General features: G+C 38.6%; 1 protein-coding gene across 1 annotated transcript in view; it reads left to right on the top strand.

Annotated features, from left to right (window-relative positions):
• The window catches only part of adarb2 (adenosine deaminase RNA specific B2 (inactive)), a 275,159-nt gene that overhangs the window by 220,157 nt on the left and 34,376 nt on the right, over positions 1-20,626 (top strand). Inside the window, exon 4 of the mRNA XM_036582349.1 lies at positions 797-911. Within this exon, the coding sequence (XP_036438242.1) occupies positions 797-911 (115 nt within the window). The remainder of the gene's footprint in view (positions 1-796; positions 912-20,626) is intronic.

The following is a 20,626-nucleotide window of genomic DNA, read 5'->3' as shown; positions in this document are numbered from 1 at the left end:
TTATAGTAGTTTTGTGATGTTATCTGCCTCAGCATTTATTCACCACTTTTTTAAAATAGAAAATATAAAAACATTCTGGATTTTATATATTCTCAAAGTTATAGAGAGTTATTATGAAATCATGTACAGTTCTGTCATTGTTCTGGACATGTAAAAGCTTCCTAGCATTATACTACCTGAAAAAAAAAATAAAGTTGCACAAGACTAACATTTTAGAATACTTTAATAAATTTATCTGCAACCAACTTGAGACCCCCACAGAGCAGCTATTATTTAGGTGGTGGATCATTCTCAGCTCTGGAGTGACATTGACGTGGTGGTGGTGTGTTAGTGTGTCTTGTGCTGGTACGAGTGGATCAGACACAGCAGTGCTGCTGGAGTTTAAAAGAAAGCTATTAAACAACAGCATCCACTCTGCAAATATGTTAACTCAAATAGTCATATGCAAAAGTTTGAGTTAAATGATGTGTTTTGTTTTGTGAAAAAAGTTAACACATCCTCTACAGAAACACGTCTGCACATTGTAATGTGCAATAACTATTTATTTACTGCATTTAACATATTATGGAAAACAAATACAATATCTTATTTAAGTTTGTTCATTGTAGATGATGTATCATCTTATTTCCACTTAGAAAATCAACAAAACATGTAATTTGACCAACTTTTGCATACGAATGTAATTAGGCGTGAGGGGTGTTGTTTGGGCAAACACTGATTGGGACTTCACCAACAGGTCACCATGACTGTGCGCTTCTTTACAGAGAACTGATGCATTGTGCATTGTGTGTTGCAGGACTTTGCAGACGCTGTGTTTCATTTGGTGCGAGAGAAGTACAGCGAGCTGATTGGCTGCTCCTCTCTGGCTCACACGTGCCACAAAGGCCTGGCGGGCATCGTAATGACGAGAGGTATGGATTCTCCTGAGTTATTTCATCCATCAACACAGAGACAGCAGGATTAGATCCCACCTTCTGACATACTGTTTCATGAACCTTTAAAGGAATAGTTTGGCCAAAAAATAAATAAATAAAAAATCAGCCCAAAGAAGTTTGGTATCCAAAGTTAACTTATGCACACGTTGGCTGTGTTTACATGCAAAGAGTTTTGCCAATCCTATTAAACACATTCCCGTTATAGATTAAGACTGAGGTGTTTCTATGCTCACTCTACTCAGCAATCTGATGGAAAATCTTCGTTTACATGCACACTAGAACTAATCCGATCCAAAATTATCCAAAAACATAGAGCACTGCTTAGTGTAGACGTTACCATGAAAACGAGCATCATGTGAGTTCGAGTCAGAGTGAGACGAGCAGCAGTGAGCAGTGATTGTGTTTTTAATTGCTTTAAAATGATGTCAGACTCAGGAAAACGTCCTTCACATGTCTTTATTAAAGAAGGCCGAGAGGAAGACGTCGTGTTCTGAGACACATAAGCTGGACGTCCGTCCCACCGCCGTCTTTTAAAGATCAGAGCATAAACTTCGTCTCCTCTGCAGACCAGTTTCTGCTCCCGCCATGTTGACCGTTATAGACTTTCGCTATGATGCAGATACAGGCGTTTATGTTGCTATTATTCTTCTATTTAACAGATTATTTACAGGATTGCCCACTAAATTGTACTCTGAATGGCCTCAATAATATTAGTTGACTAGTCTGTTCTGATTGAGATGTATACATGGACATGCTATTCTGAACTATTAGTTGGATTATTAATGGATTATCAGGCTGCATGTAAATGTGGCTATTGAGATGTTAAGTGATCTCATACAAACTTGTTTATGTGGTTTCTCACACTGTGTGACATGCTGTTAACTAAAATGTTTAGGCAAGTTTGAGGTAGGTGTGTCTGATTTAGACATGCAGTTTGCACAATGCTAATTGGTGGTATATGTTTCTATTACTTAGGTTAATTCAATTATTTGCCAAAGTGTTGCAAAAAGACTAAGAATCTGACTATGTAAACTCACAGATCACAGCATGTTAAATATTATTTGCGCCTTATACCACTACCTCAGTGTGATGCACTGTCCTGTCTGTTTACTGTGTCTAATGCCTGTTTTAATTATCATATTTATTGCACTGTTTCTAGTATACATTTTTTGCACACTTACGTCTGCACGTTTGCACTTTGTACTATTTTGTTCCATGTTGCACTGTGCTGTTCCTGGAGTAACGTAATTTCACTCCACTGTGTACTTGTACATACATGACAATGAAAGCCTCTTGACTTGACTTGATTTGGCTTGAGAATGCGCTGGAAATTTAAAAGCTGTGGACAAAGAGCAGGGCATTGCAGAACTCACACTAACCTGCACACTGACCCTACCTTACTTAATATATTGTCCGGTTTAACCCTGTCGAGCTAAGTGTCCTTCCTGAGAATTTGGTCATGGACAATTAAACTTGTTTGAATCCACTGCCAGTGGAGTTAGCCACAGTGAAACATATCAGCATGTGGAATTAGGGCTTTCTGTGTGTTGCTGTGCTTTCCATCACTGTATAAAAGATACAGAGGGCTTCCTTTATTGTTAAATACACTTTTTTTTTGTTTTGTTTTGTTTTTTGTTTTTTTTTTAACAGCTGCACAAACTCAGATAGCTCAGATATCACTCAAATTCAGAGCGCAGTTCAGATCAGAAAAGTTTATTATTGATTTGTATAATGAGAGTAACAATAAAACACAACAGATATATAACATTCTTATTCATGTCATTTTTGCGCTTCTGCTAAGTAATCGAGATTAACAGAGGAGACCACATTAAACGGCAAAATTAATAACATTTTTTGTTGTTAAAAAGTTTTTGGCTTTAAAAGGTTAACTCTTTAAAATCTGTCCTCAGAGTAATCGGCGAACAGGCATGTCCATGTTGGTCATAGTAAAATGGATCAGCATGTGGAACTGGAGTTTTCTGTGTGCTTCTGTGTTTTCTAGCACTGCATAAAAAAGCTCCAAGCTGCCTTTGTGATCTCACATCACTGTGGAAATGATTATTATTGATTTGATTGATTGATTATTTAATTGATTGATTGAGATTTAAAGCACTTAGACACAGAGCATGCATTTGAACACGTGTAACTGATTATATCATGAACACCAAATGCCATTTTTTAGATGGTGAAAATATGACATTTTCTCATTCGTCACTGTTGGATTTGGATTCGCAACATCAACTCACTCGACCAATCACTGTTGTCTGTGTAGGCCTGTCATGAAAACAAGTAAACAGGACGTGTCAGCTGTGTCCCAGCAGCTGTGCCCTTTTGATAAAAGTCAGAAGGTTTAGTTTTCTTTATGTGAGGAGCTGCATCTCCAAAATCAGGCCAAACAGAGTAGCAGGCATCAGAGCGATTTGTGAAGGCAGTCAAAAAGTTTCAGATCCTGAACGAGGCGGTAAAACACCACTTTCCCTTTTCCAAAATGGAAAATAGCCTATATGTCCAGGTTGTAAGGAGCAAAGGATGCCTTTTTTGTCACTTGAAGACGTTCTGCCTGTTTCTGCTGAATTGTGCTGCGTCGGGTTTTGCTGAATCTTGCTAATATTTTGGGTCTCACACTGTTTGAATAATCCCCTACAGATCATCTACAGATGTTCAAATTGTTAACAAACTATCTGTTGAAACTCAGTTGATTCTAAACAGTGGTGGGGTTAGGGTTAGGATTTGGACCAGGATGAGGGTTGGGTTTAGGCTTTGGGTTGAGGTTAAGGTTAGGGTTAGGATTAGAGCAAGTTTAGAGTTAAAGAAAATCATCTACAAAGCATTTAAATTGGACTATCCAAATAAAGTGTTACCGTATTTTGTATTTTTGTGGTGTTTATTGCTGTCACTTTCACAGTGTAACAGGCTCAAAGTGGTAGTCGTTGACACAAAAAATTACAAATTTCCAACTTTGTCAGACGATGTTCTTTATATATCAAAGAAAATATGAGAACATTGTTCAACAATCACGTAATTAACGGAGGAGGCAGAAACAGACGCTTCTTTTGTCTCGTTATTAAAGGGTTAAAAGGCTTTGGTAATGAGAATTCCACTTTTTTTAGATGGAGATAGAATTTTTCAGAGTGGTTTGATGTGAAATGGTTTAATTTAGAGTTTTTTAAGCACAAAAAAACCTCAGAACTACTGTAGGCAGCATATTCATTAGTCAGTCACTGGTTTTCACTGGAAACAGTGGTTGATTCTCATAGATCTATTTCTTACTGTTACACTGTTCAGCATCAAGAGTCTTTAGTTAACACTGTTTAATCTAAATACTTCTGTCCAATGACAGGCTGGCTCCTTTTTTCATTTGTCTCCATATTTAATATTTTATAAGAACTGTGAAATCTTATCCTCTGTTCATATTGCTCGTGTTATTGTTTTGCTATCTGGTGCCGGTGACACTTTATTTCGAGTGATCCTGTTTAGATGAAACAAACACTCAACAGACTCTCAGTCAAAAACATATGAGGGTTAGGATTAGGTTTTGGGTGGAGGTTAAGGTTAGGGTTAGGATTAGGGCCAGGGTTAGGGTTGGGATTGGGTAAGGTTGGTAAGGTTAGGTTTTGCGTAATGGAAGTAACACATTAACAACACATCTACTTAATGTAAGTAATGTATCAACAGAACATCTACAAGATATTTACTTCATTGTATTCAGATGTTTCACTACTGCTACTTCACTGATATGTTGTTGATGTGTTACTGATAATCTGTTAATAGTTTGTTAGTCATCTACAAAGGACCGCTCAAAATAAATCATTACCCTTGTGTCGACCAGAGAAGAATGGGTTCCCCTTTTGAGTCAAGGTTTCTTCCTCATGCTCTTTTTCCTTACCGATGTCGACTTCGGCTTGCTCATTGGTGCTTGGACCTGGATTATCTATAGAGCTGCTTGGCAATGTCACAAAGTGCCATAAAACTAAACTTTGAAATAAACCAAACTTGGAAACTTCTGATTCATAATGCAATATTGATTTCATGCTGCACTTTCTGTGAGGGAGCTTTAAGAGGCTTTAGATGCCTGGTAGCCATCACCACCATTTCACATCAAACTACTCTGAATGACTTTGTTTACATCCCAACGTGTTATTTATGCTGATTTTTTTGCTAATTGGTGGAGTCCCCCCCTTTAATCGAGTGACTCTGTTCTGAATGCTGCTGGATCTGAATGGTAAAGCATAAAGCTGCAGCTGGGCTGGTGTGATGAACTCAGCGGCTGTGACAGCTCGACTGGTGTTGCTTAGCAGTGGCATGACTGTGACATTTATATTTTACATCAAGCGCTTTATCTGCTCTGAGTCTGGGTGCACGTGTGCGTGTGGCGGCTGTGAGAGGTTACTGCAGGATCACTATCATGATCCTCCTTTGAGGACCACAGCTCATCAATTTAGACTTCAGTGAAATGTGGCCTAATCCTGACTCTCTCTCTCTCTCTCTCTCTCTCTCTCTCTCTGTCTCTCTCTCTGCATATGTGCCTATCTCAGAGTAATTGCAGGGCTTGTTTATTAATAAGGCTGTTATCTTCAAAGATCCAGACGCAGGCGGCCCAAGTATTTGTGGCAGGCTAGCAGAGACACGCAAACTTGACAGAAACACTAGGGGCTCTGTTCCTTGCTCTCTGAACATCTATTGGATGTTTCAGACTCCTACAAGCGCCGGTGGAATATTAATGTGGATCCATCTTTGAACCGCAGGGCCCCCTCAATTTCGGCCCCTCAGAGGGAGCCCTAACCGGGTCAGGCCGCAGCCCGCTGGCCCCTTATTGGCTCGTTTCATCCAGTAAAGGCAACAGCAAACAGGGGCCCTCTTGAATCAGATGCTGTGAATAATCTTATTTAAACCTAGCAGGCAGCCGCTGCTTGGATATTTGTTTATTTGAACATCAGATGGCCAGATGAAGCAACGTGAGAGGAGCCGTAATATATTCGGCTGCGCTCGGGACATGGCTGATAACGTTAAGGTTGAGTCAGACAGATATAACAGTTTCTGCTGCATGAGAAAAGGAATATTAAAAACAACATCTTGCCTTCAGACCATAAATCGTTTGAAAGTTGATGTGTGTTGCATGGATTCATCCTGCAAATCTAATATTTGGAGTAATGCAATTGAGCTCTACTCTTTTGGTAATATTGTACACACCTTTCCTCAGAGGAGCTACGCATAGAAAAGAAAGATGTTCTGGATTGCAACATCATGAAAACAGAAAAAAACAAATCTTTTTGCATCTGAAATATGTATTTATATCACTCAAATTACGTATTCGGGCCTGTTCGATATATCAGTTAGCTGATATATTGACTGATATCAACAACACCTTGGTTTTACCATGTAAGTGAAAATATTGCATATAACACTCTGACAAATATCAAGTTTCTTAATTGGTAATTTGCAGAAATTTGAATCTTCTGAAAATAATAAACTGTTATGCCTTTGTGCCACTGGGAACCTGAGGCACCTTCTATTTAAGTATATCACAGCAAAACTTGTTGAACTGGTAAATCAGAGCATAAAACATCATCATGGTTGCAATAACAAAAATACATAAAAGAGGGATGTCCAATCGTATCCCCACAAAGCTAGTGTGGCTGTGAGTTTTTATTCCAAACAAGCTGGAGCAGACCAGATTCCCCTTCTTTATTCAGTTGGTCTCAGATATCAGATGAGCTCCTGCTTAGTTGGATTGAAAACTTGCAGCCACACCAGCCTTTTGTGGGTAAAATTGGACACCGCTGATGTAAAATGTATACAAACCTAATCTTTGGCATGAGATTAGCATATTATAAAAAATCTTTATGAAGAAAACGAATTAAAATTAAGAAAATGAGATGTAAAAAACAGAAACCAAAAGCTTAAAAAATGACTGGTTCCTCCCCAGTGCTACGGTACTGGTTATTTAAGACTTTGAGTTTAAGTGTCACAATTGAGACCAAAAAATTTGCTCTGGTTTTCAACCACATAAAAAATTTACTGCCGCGCAAAAGGGAGAGACCTTTCATTTAATTAATTTCCAGTCAAACGGCCGTTTGGTTCGTTAAGTTTAGTTTTCAGCATCAGAAAAAAAAGGAGAAAACATTTAACAGAAAATGACACAAAGCAACTAAATATAATGTCATTTTTTCAGTATGTAGTGTGTCCACTCTTTACCTTTATTACAGCTTCCATTCTTTTAAGGAGACTCACTTTCCGTTTTTCAAAAAAAAAAACTGCGGGGATATTTTTCCACATTCCAAAGTTCAGTCTTTTCTTCAGTCACTTCCAATTACAAAATTAGACTTATCAGCAAGGGCTTCTTGACAGCTACACATCCTTTCAGACCTATAAAGCTGAGTTGTCTTCTAACAGTGGGAGGATGGACAGAAACACCTGTGGACTTTTTCAGATCTGAAGCAGCTTTAAGTGCTGTTTATCTGATGGGGCCAGTTTTGGTGGTCTACTAGGTTTAGCACAGTTGTTAGGATCATTTTTTGAACTACAGTTTTGTAGTTTCCTCATCCTTAGGCAAGTTGATTATCTTAATCAATCTGAGATCTAATCTCTTCAGAAATATCTCCTTTAGCCATTTCAGAAATTTGTAAGGCAGCTGAGGTGAGTTTGGGTAGTTGGTTGTGTGAATGCGAGTGTCTGTTTGAAGGGGAACATCATGTCAGTGATCTAGGGAGCTGCTTTTTTTGGAAGGACACAACTGTAACTGGTTGGTTTTAAGATTTGAATGATGGAAGAGTTAAAGTGGCAATAAGTGCACAAAAGTATTACTGGTACTGATACTGACAGACTAATAGACACTAATACTGATAGATTTGATATAATATTCAGTCGTTCAGGATTCTGTGTAGTTAAAATAGCCATTTTGACTGTAAATTAAACAAAGGATGGTCTATGACTTTTGCACGGATCATTTTTTGCATCTAAAATGTATTTTTATATCTCTATCAGAGTCCGTGGCTGTTGGATAACAGTAGGATGTAGAACCATGCTAAAGCCCGGATGCTGTGAGGCTGTTCGTAAGCAGCTGTCAGTTTCTTCAGAGCGCTCTGTTTGATGAATGTAAGCCTTCTGGTGATGAATGATTTAAGCTTTTAAATTTTCTATGCCATTTTAAGTTGCGCTGATCTTATCAAAGCTGCGTTTGCATATCTAATTACAAAGTTCTGTTGCAGATTGAAGGACAGATGGTGCTGTAATGCTAGAACATTTTCCAGTGGCTTAGCGCTGATACTAGAATGACCCACACAGGTAGTCGAACAATCCACAGATGATTCTCGGTGGATATTTTTTGCACCGAGCTTCATTCTTCAGAGCGAACCGCATTGTGTTGCAGACTTCACAGTGATATTAACACCACTGAAATGTCCGTGCTATTCTGAGTATGCGGGAAATTACTGTTAATCATAATTTGCTAATGCTCCTGGCGATCAACAGCGAGATCTGGACCTCATTTCATTTTCAAACATTTAGTAATGCAGCAGCAGCTTATGAAGGATCAATTCATGAGCCTCTTTTAGCTTAATGGGATGTAAATGACTTTACTGGCAATGACCTTTGCCTTTCATTTAACTCATGAAGGAAACAGGTTTCATGCAAATTTATGGATTTTCATAAATAGCTGCTTTTTGTCTTTTTCTGCCAGTGTGAGGTAGAGACACAGACAGACACACCAGAAGATGTAGATTTTATTCAATAGAAATCAGAAGAAAAAACGTTTGAAAGGGGAAACTGAGCATCTTTTTTATTTCTGCATAATTCAATAGTTGTAAACGAAGTCATTCAGAGTGGTTTGATGTGAAACAATTAATTGTCGAGAAGCTTACAGACTCAGATTTCTTTGCAGTAGTGGTGATAGGAGGCAGGGGCTGTGATGCAATTAGTGTTGCACCAATACCGTATCGGTATCACCTCCAATACTGGCACTTAAACGCAGTATCGGTTTTGGTGATGGGGATACCGATACCTATGACCGATACCACAAAGCAATTTCTGACGCATGTGTATGCACCAATAGACAACTTCACAACACACTGGCAGTGTGAGATGACAAACAGCAGTAAAAATGCTCATGGTAGAATCTGTAACGGCAGTTTTTGGTGAGAAGAACATGCTAACAGAGCTGCTGACCTGAATGGCTGAGCTGCTTCTTTTAGTAATCACTCGTCTGCTGCTGTGTGGTCACTCACAGTCTGAGTTAATGTTAATAAGACAGTGGAAGGAACCGCCGGACTCTCGGCGTAATATTAGCCTTTAGTCTCGATTTAGCCTTTAGCATAGCAGCCTGCTAGCCGGGCCTGTGCGTCCACTAGCCTTGCCTGCGGTGCCCCTCCGTTGATCAGCTGTATCACACAGCAGCGGGGTCTCACGGCCCATTGCTTCAACCAAACACTGAACGTCATCGATACTGACAGCGTGAACAACGGTGATATTTACTGAACTGTTGCTCAGAGATGCAGCACAAGTGAACAAGATGCACATTTGAGACAAATAAGTTGAGAAATGTGGCTGTAAAACAACATTCAGCTCCGTTTTTGGCCAGAGAAGCTACTGAGTGCTGATGTGTAAACACCACAAGTTTATTTGTATACTGTTCAGTTCTGTTTTTAACTGTTCTGGACAATAAAGATATTTTGTTTTTACTTAGGTTGTTAAAAATGGTTCTTATTACTAGTTATTTAATAGTAAATACCAAATATATACAGTAAATACACAAAAATGTTTTCTTAAGCATCTAATAAATATAATCCAACCAGTAAATGCCATCTAGCCAAGCTGAGTGTGTGTTATTTGTGACGCAGAACATAGATTTTACCAAAATACAATATTTTAAAAAATTTTATTGTATAAATATCAGGACTCGTAGGTGAGTTAGTTTAGACAGAGTTAGTATCAGTTTCGGTATTGGTATCAGTATTGGAAGGGAAAAAGTGGTATCAGTGCATCTCCAGGTCCAGAACCTGCATGTGTCTTCTGAGTTTTTGCATGCTGTGCTTATGATGGTAAAATAGTACAAAATCTGAAATATATATTTTCTTTGAGAACTATTCCTCAACGCAACATGGATTTAAAAATAAATAGATAATCTGGAAACTGTTCAGTCTAGAGCAAACAAAGTGTGTCCAGAGTAAATCGTTTCTCATAAAGAGTGTGTGTAAAGCAAAACTTATTCAGTGCTGGGATATATTAAGTTCAACCAGGATCTGGGTTGGATATTGATACAGGATTTCTTCAGGCAAAACGGTTATAGCCAGCACAGACTGCAGAAAGGCCTGTTTCTCTGCACAGTTTGTTATGGCTCCACAAACCATACTGAGTAAGATCTAATATGGAGCCTATTCCTTTAACCCCTCTACCAAATCCATTAGTGAATTACACAGTTCAGTCATTGAAATGTAAACAACATAATTCAGAATGATTTGATATGAAATAGTTTGTAAAGAAACTTACCAACTCAGATTTCTTTACAGTGGTGGTGATAGGAACCAGAGGTCACCATGTCCACAACACAAATATGGCCACTTTATTTACTATCCCCAACTACCAGTGAGTCCACATGTCTTCTTATATGTAATGCTAATAATGGTAAAATCTATTTTTCCTCTCAACGTCCTGCATCTACCTCTCCACCAAGAATAGATAAAAAAAATAGGCCAAAATCTTCATAAACAGTGTCTTAATCATCAGACAATATAATAACCATTTTGCATAGGAATTTTCTGAGAGGGAGCTTTTAAAGGCATTTCAGACGTCTGGTTCCAATCACTACCACTGTGAAAAATTCTGACTCAGTAAGTTTCTCTAGAGCAGAGCATTTCTGAATGAGTTTATTTATATCTTAACAATTGAATTATGCAATTTTTTTTCTATCTGTGGAATTTCCCTTTTAAACTTACAGTTATTGCTGGTGATACTAAGAGCATGTTGCACTTTCAAATGAATAAGAGAAAGTGCAGATGCTAAGCTTTCAATCTGCACTACATTTGTGTTTGTGTTTGTAGAAAATGAGATATTTTATTGTGACTAGAAAATGATTGAAAGTTGTTGTTTGTACATTCTTGTTTTGGACTGAAGAAAAATTCTTTACATTGTGTTTATCATTTGATGACATCAAAATCAGTGGGAAAAAGTCAGATGTGCAGACTCAAAACTGTTAAAACACAGTGTAAATCAAATGTAAATGCAAATTCAGTACATAAGTAACTGTCAGATGGGGCTAAAGTAGCCTAAACCCAAGCTCAAATAACAGTATTGTGAATTTGGTGAAATAATAACTTAAGTAGAAGTCTTGAGTAGGAGTTAAAGAAGACCAGGTCAAAAATACTTAAGTACTAAATTACTTATAGAAATTTAGTGGAACTTTTTAGTACATCCAGCATCTGTCAGCAGCCTGTTGGGCTGTATTCTTCTCTTTTTGGGATCCTTTTGTGGTCTAAAATAATTGATAAACCTCCAAAGATAGAGGTGTGACCAATCAAAATGCAGTACAGATGCCATCGCCAACATTACAGAATGAAATTAAACACACAAGAAAAGAATTAGTTTCTAAATGTTAATGAGTAAAATCTAACTAAATAAAAGGCAGATTGCTTTCTTCATATATATATATATATATATATATATATATATATATATATATATATATATATATATATATATATAATATAAAAGTAAACATATATGAAAATAAAATTTGAACTACTTTAACTTTGTAATTAGTCAGCAACGTGTATACTTATTTTAATTAGTGTAGCAAAGCAGCATTGATAACTCTCAACATCCAAGGACTGAAGTTAAGCAGACACAGACCACTGAAGAGGTACATCATTCACTTTTCCCATAGAGAAAAATGGCATCTGAACATGGCGCTGACTGCAGAATGACATCATGACTTCAGAGGTCTACTTTGAAACAGACATTTGAAGATGTTTTGGAAATGTCTGGAGTTTGGCCCTTAGTCATCAAAGCTGCTTACGGTTAAATCTCATCATAAAGTGAACATATGTTTATTTCACAGTTTCATCTCTGACTCTGTATAATTAAGTTCACATCTCATAGATGAGGGTATAATTTGAGCTGAAAAAGAAATAATTAATTATTTAATTGGATAAATGGGTTAAATTAATAATCACACTTATAATCCATATTATCAATATTATTAGCAGTTAGAGTAAAATTAGAAAATAACAGTATTAATATTTATATTATATACTGACCATTGTCTGTTTTTTATGGTCTGTTTCCGTATATTGAGTTGTGTTTTTATGCATACCCACTTATATTTGTTATTTCAAATCGCGTCACATCAGAGGAAAACATCACACATGGTTTTCACGGAGCAGAATGTGATTGGTCAGTTCCATGATGAATAAACTATTTTGATTTGGTTCATTTTGATTTATTTCTATGATTTCTATGATGGGATTCCACTGCGTTCAGGTCTCTTGCTGTCAGTCACAGAAATGCAAAAATGCTGTGAAAACTGTTGATTCTGATAAATATTAGCATGTCATGTTAGCATACTAGTACCACATCACATTTATTAACCCTCTAAAATCCCAGGCTTATTACACACTAAGGCTTATTATTCAGTAACTACAGGGACTTCAGTGCAAACTATCTGAGCTATTCTAAGTTTATAGAACCGTGTAATAAAACTTTGGGCCTGCCAGTGGGCACTGGCTGTTAAAGGGGTTAACCCTGGGTAAGATTTTCTAATGTCAGCAGCTAAATAGGCCAGTAGTAATTCTATGAAAGACAGACTCTGATTTCACACAAGACCAAAATATTTGGAAACATTTACAAACAAGAGGCTCTCACTGATGTCAGATTTTTAAAGAAGGGTTTGTAAACAATTGCATTCTCAGTTATAACCATGTATATTGTAGTTTTATGTTGAGTCTGTACAAAAATGGAAGAGAGAGAGAGATAAAAAACAGAGATGTTTATATGAGCTCACGGATCTCTGACTCACTGTCTTGGCAATGCAAAGTCATACAACACCAGTCTTGTACAAGTAACTGGATGCATAACAAATCGCTGAGTTTCAGTATTTCAGGTTCAGTATCTCGAAATATTCACAAACACTGCATGCTGGACTGGCACAGGTTTATAGTATATACCACTGATAGTGCACACTGATATAAATCAATGCTGGGACCATACAGTCCATTTAAAGACTGTACTTCTGCTTTGTACTGCTGATACAGTAAATACCTAGTACAGTAATATTGTGCAAGTAGAGGTGTTTTGGGACAATAATTGCAGAGCAAGCTCTGAACATTTTGTTCATTTTGTTCACATTTTATTCTTCTTAATTGTTATTTTAACACTGCCCTGTGATGGACTGGTGGCCTGTCCAGGGTGTATCCTGCCTTCCACTCAATGAACACTGAAATGGCCCCCACCCCTGACCCAGGAGGATACGCAGCTTAGATAATGTGTGTGTGTGTGTGTGGGTTGGTGTAAACACTGTAAAGATATTTAAGCTTTAGCCAGTAGGGGGAGCAGTGCATTTCCTGTTTGACCTGAAATTCCACCTATGAGGACAACTGTTCATGAGTCTATTGAGTGCTTTCATGTTATTGGCTCGCTATCATAGTATCTGCAAGAATTGGGGGCCGTTAAAGCAAATTGTACACCTATAAGGGCTGAATGCGGCGTGTCCTTGGCAAATGATATATAAATAAGGTAGCAGTGCACAGGTGCTGCTTTCCATGCACTAAAGCTGATTCATCAGTTGCACTCAAATCACCACTCGTTTTGATGTAGTATGACAGTGTCATGAATCAGTCGCACATTCAATGCGTTCAAATCTGCACTTGTTTCTGACAAAATTTTGATGAATAAGGTTCATCAACTTCTTTTTTTTTCAGTCTCTTCAATAAAATATGCAATCATATGTCCAGCTGTCCAGTCTTAAGCAGTTTTATCAGCAGGTTTCAGTTGGTGCCTGATTGATCTGTAACATCTCTTCAACACTACTCAGTTACAGTCGTAATAATTGCGCCATGAAAAACGCCACTTCTCAGCCACAATGATGGAAAGCATGTTCATAATTCCTCGAAATGGTACAATTAAGTTCAATTTCCGTCACAATGTGAGTTTGGCTTTGAGTTTCAAAGTGCGCCCACATGGCTGCTAAGCAGAGATAAACCGTGTTTATGATGTTGTTTACTCCACCAGGCAGCGCAAGCGGAGTTCACGCGGTGTGATTCTTTCACACTCCCCTTTGATGGCATGACTTTGTTCCCTTACACACACACAAACATGCTTTGTGGGTTGACCCCCGCTCTGGGTTAAAAAATATCGCCCCGCGCTGTTGCTAGTGTGCCGGCAGCGCTTGCTTTTGTGTCTGCATGGCTGGAGTAAGACACTCTCATAAAGATCCTGATAATGATTTCACTTCTGAAAGCAGAAGAGCCTCCAGGCCTCCCTACTACTTCTACACGCAGCAAGAGAGGAACGTATGCAACAATTTCATGCTGATATTGAGGGAAATTAGTGCGCTCTCCTTTTTCTCCCAGCGGCAGACTGATCTAAACAGTCGCAGAGTGCAACAGTGAGGGGTGAGTGTGGAGCAGAGCTGTGCGGGACGTTTGCCTTTGCTTTATTCTGGGAACAAAGTAGGCCTCGAACAATGTGAACGTTTTGTGATTGATACTAATTTAAACTAGCTGAAAATTCTGATAACTAATAATCCTCAAAAGACTTCATTGCTTCTCCTGCTTTTCCCCTTTTCTGTGTCTTATACTGATGGTTAAATCTCATTCTCTGCTGTTATTGTTTGCTATCTGGTGTTGACCGGAGGAGGATGGGTTCCCCTTTTGAGTCTTGGTTCCTCTCAAGGTTTCTTCCTCAGGCTCTTAGGGAGTTTTTCCTTGCCACTGTCGCCATTGGCGACGCCCATGGGGGGCTCAGACCTGGATTTTTCTGTAAAGCTGCTTTGTGACAACACCTGTTGTAGAAAAGCACTATATATATAAACTTTGACTTGACTTGACTTGCCTTGACTTGACTTGACTTGACTTGACTAGACTAGCCTAATATTGGCCTACATTGGTTTAAGTTGTGGGTGGGATGGTGGGGCAGTGGGTAGCGCTGTCGCCTCACAAAGAAGGGCCTGGGTTTGATCACCTGGCCAAGTGAACAGGGTCCTTTCTGTGTGGAGTTTGTATGTTCTCTCTATGTCTGTGTGGGTTTCCTCCCACAGTCCAAAGACATGCAGTCAGGTCAATTAGAGATGCTAAATTGTGAGACTGTGTGACTGTGTGACTGTGTCTGTGTGTCTGCCTTGCGATGGACTGGCAACCTGTCCAGTGTGTATCCTGCCTTCCACCCAATGAGCACTGGAATAGGCTCCAGCACCACCCATGACCCAGGAAGATAAGCAGTTTAGATGATGAATGAATGAATAATTAAATTGCCAACAATTAAATAAGTGCTAATAGTGCTTTACTAAGTGATATGATTGTCAGTTGTCAGTTATCAGTTCTTGTCAAAGTTCTTAGGAGCAGATTTGCTAATGTTTAGCACAGTCACAAACTCTATTTTGTTAGAGTCTATTTTGGTGTTAAAAAGTGTCATGTCATGCTTTTGTCTCATTGCAGGTGCATTTACATGAGTTTCCCTCTCAAAGCACAAAATATTGGGAGGGGAGAAGTTTAATAAAGCACCTAATCTGATTTAATAGTGCATTATTTAATGCCTGTGAAATGCTTGTCTGGCTTTTGTGCTAACATGGCTGGCACTTTTTGTGCTCAGAGAGAATTTAGAGAGTTTATCAAACGTGTTTATTTTAGATGTAAAGATAAACACCTATAAATGCCTGCCATGTCACCTTATTCTTCATGTGAATAAACAAGTGGTTTTAGAAAATTTCCAAAAACTCTGGGTAGATTTTATAATAGATGGTGAAGAGCAGGTTATGGTTAAATAATAATTTGACAGTTTGTATTCCAACTGTGACTCACTAAACCAAAATCTGAGGCTATAAGTCATTATTTTGACCTAATGAGTCTCCACTGGAACCTGAAACAGAAGAATAAAAAGTCTTTTTTTCTCCTATCTGCTGGAAATACAAGTCAAACACATAGTTATATCGTGCTGGTCATATGTTGTTTATGAAGTTGCGCCTGTGTTCATTTTCTTGGAAGCTTTTAGCAGATAACCTGCTGAATTGGCCACTCCTACAGGTGCCCAGTCTGTAGACTGTTGGTAATTAGCACCACTCGTAGTAAATCTGCCCACTGTGTTTCAGGGAACACAGTGTAAAATATTTGGAATGCTTCTATGCTATTAAAATTAAGTAGTAAATAGGAATATTTGAATGAAAAAAAAAGAAAATATAATAAACACTGTTTATAATACGCTGTTCGGGTTCATCTGAGAACTGTCTGGGGGTGGTCCTTATATTCTAATGAGTGCTTTTGATTGACATCCCTCCACCACTTCCACAGCAGCTGGCCTGTACATGGTGTGAACCTTTCTTGATTTCATGATGAATGGACCAATAGAAATGCTCCAAGTATACGGTTTATTAAATTTGTTGACATTAACTTACATTAAAAGTTAAAAATGTTTTCGCCTTTTTCTGTAAAATTACTATTTTGGAGATGTTTGCTTTTTTTTTGGACGGTGACGACATGCAGATTGTGGCAAACTGCCTCGCTGTGTCCACTCGCTAAAAACATTTTTCAGCTTTTATGTGTCGACGGCTTAAAATAAGTAAGACTTATTGACTTTATTGTTGGATCCATACGCATAGGTTAGACGAACGAGTGGACAAAAGAATGAACAGTTACTCCATTATGCGTGCTAGGTTAGATTTCGCTTGCTAGAAGCTTTCACTGACTTGTAGAGAGACTGTGGGATAGTTTTGTAAAAGCTATGTGTACGTCAGCCATGTAATTGGTGAGGGGTCAAGCTTACTTGAGCTGTACCCAAGATTAGGACTGCCCAGTTGAAATTGAAACAGGATAAATCTGGCGAAATAGATGAGTCAGTTAATGGACAGGAACGTTATTCATAGAACATACTTTCTATGGATGTGGTCGAATTGTGGTCACAGTACCAAAATTTACCTACTTAGAAAGAAAACTGGGTCTTTAATTCAAATAAATAGTGAGGGGGTGGAGCTTTCCACAATTCTTATCCGTTTTCTTTTTTTTCCCTTTACTCAGCTTTTTTTCATCATTTCTGTTTGTATTAAGACTTTTTTGTGTTATAACATGTTACTTAATGCTATATTAAACAAGTCATTATTTGTTCATGCACAGCAAGATTTTTGCCTACATCAATAAATCCTTAGGGTGTAAAGATCTTATCGTATCAGTCGAGCCCCAGGGCAAAGCAGCGCCGCTCTTGTGGGACAGAGAACACAGAGCATTACTGAATGTGCTGGATTCCTCAGTGAGCCCTCAGTGAAGGTTGGGTAACTACTGGACCAGGTATGGGCATGGTGGACGAGCGAGCATTAATCTTCAGAGAGAGAGATAGGCCCTGGCCGGCTTCCTGGGACCATTTTGGAGCCTTAGAAACACAGGAGCTCTATGATGGATTGTGTGGAGTTATTATAGCTGTGTGTATGAGAGAGAGAGAGAGAGAGAGAGAGAGAGGCAGAGAGAGAGAGAGAGAAAGAACATAACTCATTGCATTGGCTTTGTGCTAGGCCCCTTTTTCTCGCCCGCAGATACTTAGTCATTCTCCAAGATTTGTTTTCAGCAGTTATTTAATTCATCTATTGATTCATGCTCTACCTGACTCTCTTTTCAGAGATCACACTCTGTTTTTCTTTTTCTTTTTTTCTTTCCACAGCCTGGGCTCACAGTACACTGCACTGTGCAGAGTATTTTATCTATACTTTAACCACATTCTGTGAACCAAATAGGAATCCCGGCCTTGTTAATACATAGTCCCACATTTTAGAGGATAAGGATGAATAAACCTGTCCATGACCCGTTCGCTCATGCAACTGTTAGCAACTCTTGTAAGGCTGGACACACTTTCGGGAATGGCAATACATAGACTTTCAACACTCGTCTATATTTCCAAACAAGTATTAGAACACTGGCTCTGAAAACTGCCATTATAAACTACGTTTACAATTTTAATTTAGTAAAATGTTTTGATCTTGTTGCCCTACAGCTCCTGCACTGTACTAACAGTGTGCCTTCTCTGATGGTAACAGCAGTAAAACCTGTGACTGTGACTTCATAACAATAAACAGATCTGCTGTTTTGTGCTGTCGAGTTTTAAGCATGTTAATAAACTGTAATTGGAAAAGAAAAGGAGATAAAAGTTTTTTAGCCACCTAAAGCAGGTTTTGAGTTTTATACTGAGCATTTTTATCATCTCTACTTTGTTTAACATCTCTTATCATGAGATCATTAAGCTGGCTTGATAAGAGATAACAAAGTAACAGCCTAGAAGCAACTTGAAAACTAAATTTGATAGTATTGCAACATCTTAGCAACCACCTAGGATGCCATAGAAACAGCCTAGCAACACCCTAGCAACCACCTGGAATACCATAACAATGACCTAGCAACACCTTAGCAACCACCTGAGATAGCATTGCAGCATCCTAGCAACACCTTAGCAACCACCTGGGATACCATAGTAATGGCCTAGCAACACCTCAGCAACCACCAGGGATACCATAGTAATGGCCTAGCAACACTTTAGCAACCAACCGGGATACTATAACAACAGCCTAGCAACATCTTAGCAACTACCTGTGATAGCATCGCAACATCCTAGCAGCACCTCAGCAACCACCTAAAGGATACCATAGCAACAGCCTAGCAACTCCTTAGCTTAACTGGTGAATGTCCAGTTTAGAAAATCAATCAACTTCTATCCCTAAAATTTGTGACTACAAAACAAAAATCTACACCTGCTCTACCTTAATAGTGTGACCTTTCACACACTATCAAAATAAATATCATTTGAAATGAATAAAGCACAATTTATGTATTTTGTGTTTTGACAAAATCTTAATTGTGTACTACATTTTTCATTATGTTGAATGGAATTCTTCCTGAGATTCAAGCTTGTTAAACCTTGCATCAGTTGTTATGAAAGAACATTTGACATGAATAGACCAATCGACTTAATTTTAAATTAAATTGTCAGTTTTATTTTTTTTGGATGTAAATCCTTTAAAATTTGATTCTGTAATAATATTCAATAATGAATGTGCTTATTTTGTGCCTTAAATAAAGTTCTCTGGTCGTTTTCTAATGTAAAAATCCCAAACAAGCTTAATGTGTTGTTTTTCTTTTCTTTATTCTGCTACTTTACACTCTTTACTTTTATTGTAATATTTCACTTTATCACCTTAACAGTGACTGACCAGCACTGAGCAGAAAGAACCTGGGCCTCTTCTGGACTCTCATATCGCTCTGTCACTTTCCCTCCACCTCCCCCCACTTCTCTATCCCTCTCTCTTTTACCCCATTGCCCCACTCCAGCCTCAACAGAGAGTGAAAGGTGGCAGAATGGATTTCAGAGGCTACGCCTTTAACCCCGCCTCAATATTAGCTTTTATTATTGTTATTGCTGGCTAGCCGCACCACAGCCTGCAATACTGCCTGGGCTTTGGCTGATAAAAGCTCATATGTTGCCTTATAGCCCGCAGGTCTCCGGAAGCCAGCGAACCCTGAATTTTTTAAGAGATGAAGAGATTTTTTTTTCCCCCCTTTTATTTTTCGAGGCCTGTACATGCTGAGCCTGCCAGACGTATGCTTCAGTTTCATTCTTTCCAAAATAAAAATCCCCACAAAAAGAGTATTTGTGCCTGCTGTGTGTGAGCTGAACTGGAGCAGGTGGGAGCTGCGTTTGTGCCGGTGTTGTGAGTTTTGCGTTGCTGCAGTTTGGAAAATTGTGGGACAGAATCGCAGTGTGCGCTGCACCCACACCATGACCATTCCGCTGGCAGCCAAGTGTCCTTGGCAGACAAAAAAATATCAGTTTAGTGAAGTTTTCTCTTTTGAAAGTGCAGTTTTTAGTACAGGCCATAATAGCCATAATATACATATCGCTGTTGTCAGAAGAAAACCTCATATCTCCAAAATGGTAACTTTACAGGAGAAGGAAAAACCTACTTTACTTTTAATGTATGTCAATGGAACCGGACTTTTTTCCAAGTCATTTTGGGCCGTTTCTTTTAGTCCGTTCATCATGAAATTTACACACAATGTAAGGGTCAAAAGTTATTTTCAAATTATGTCAAAAACTGAAAAATGACAAAAATGGAGATACAAGGTTTTCTTCCGACAGCAGTGATATACAGGCCTTAATATACAGCACTGGCAAACAGAATATCTCAGTTTAATGTTGCTTTCTCATTTTAAAGTGCAATTTCCCATATAGACATCAATCCATCCATCCATCATCTAAACCGCTTATCCTTCTGGGTCGCGGTGGGGTGCTGGAGCCTATCCCAGCTGTCATTGGGCGGAAGGCAGGATACACCCTGGACAGGTCACCAGTCCATCGCAGGGCACCCATATAGACAGTAATTGCCTATATATAGTCTGCTAATATTGTTAAGTCACTATGTAGTGGTGCGTATATGCAGGTAGATGGCATATACCCCCCTTTTAGGAGACTAATTTACTGTGTGTGTACATAAACATGGCCAGAATTTGAGTCTG

The sequence above is a fragment of the Colossoma macropomum genome, unplaced genomic scaffold (genome assembly GCF_904425465.1).
Source record: "Colossoma macropomum unplaced genomic scaffold, Colossoma_macropomum, whole genome shotgun sequence".
Classification (NCBI taxonomy): domain Eukaryota; kingdom Metazoa; phylum Chordata; class Actinopteri; order Characiformes; family Serrasalmidae; genus Colossoma; species Colossoma macropomum.
Note: the sequence above shows the minus strand (reverse complement) of the source record. Positions and strands in the feature narration are given on the sequence as shown.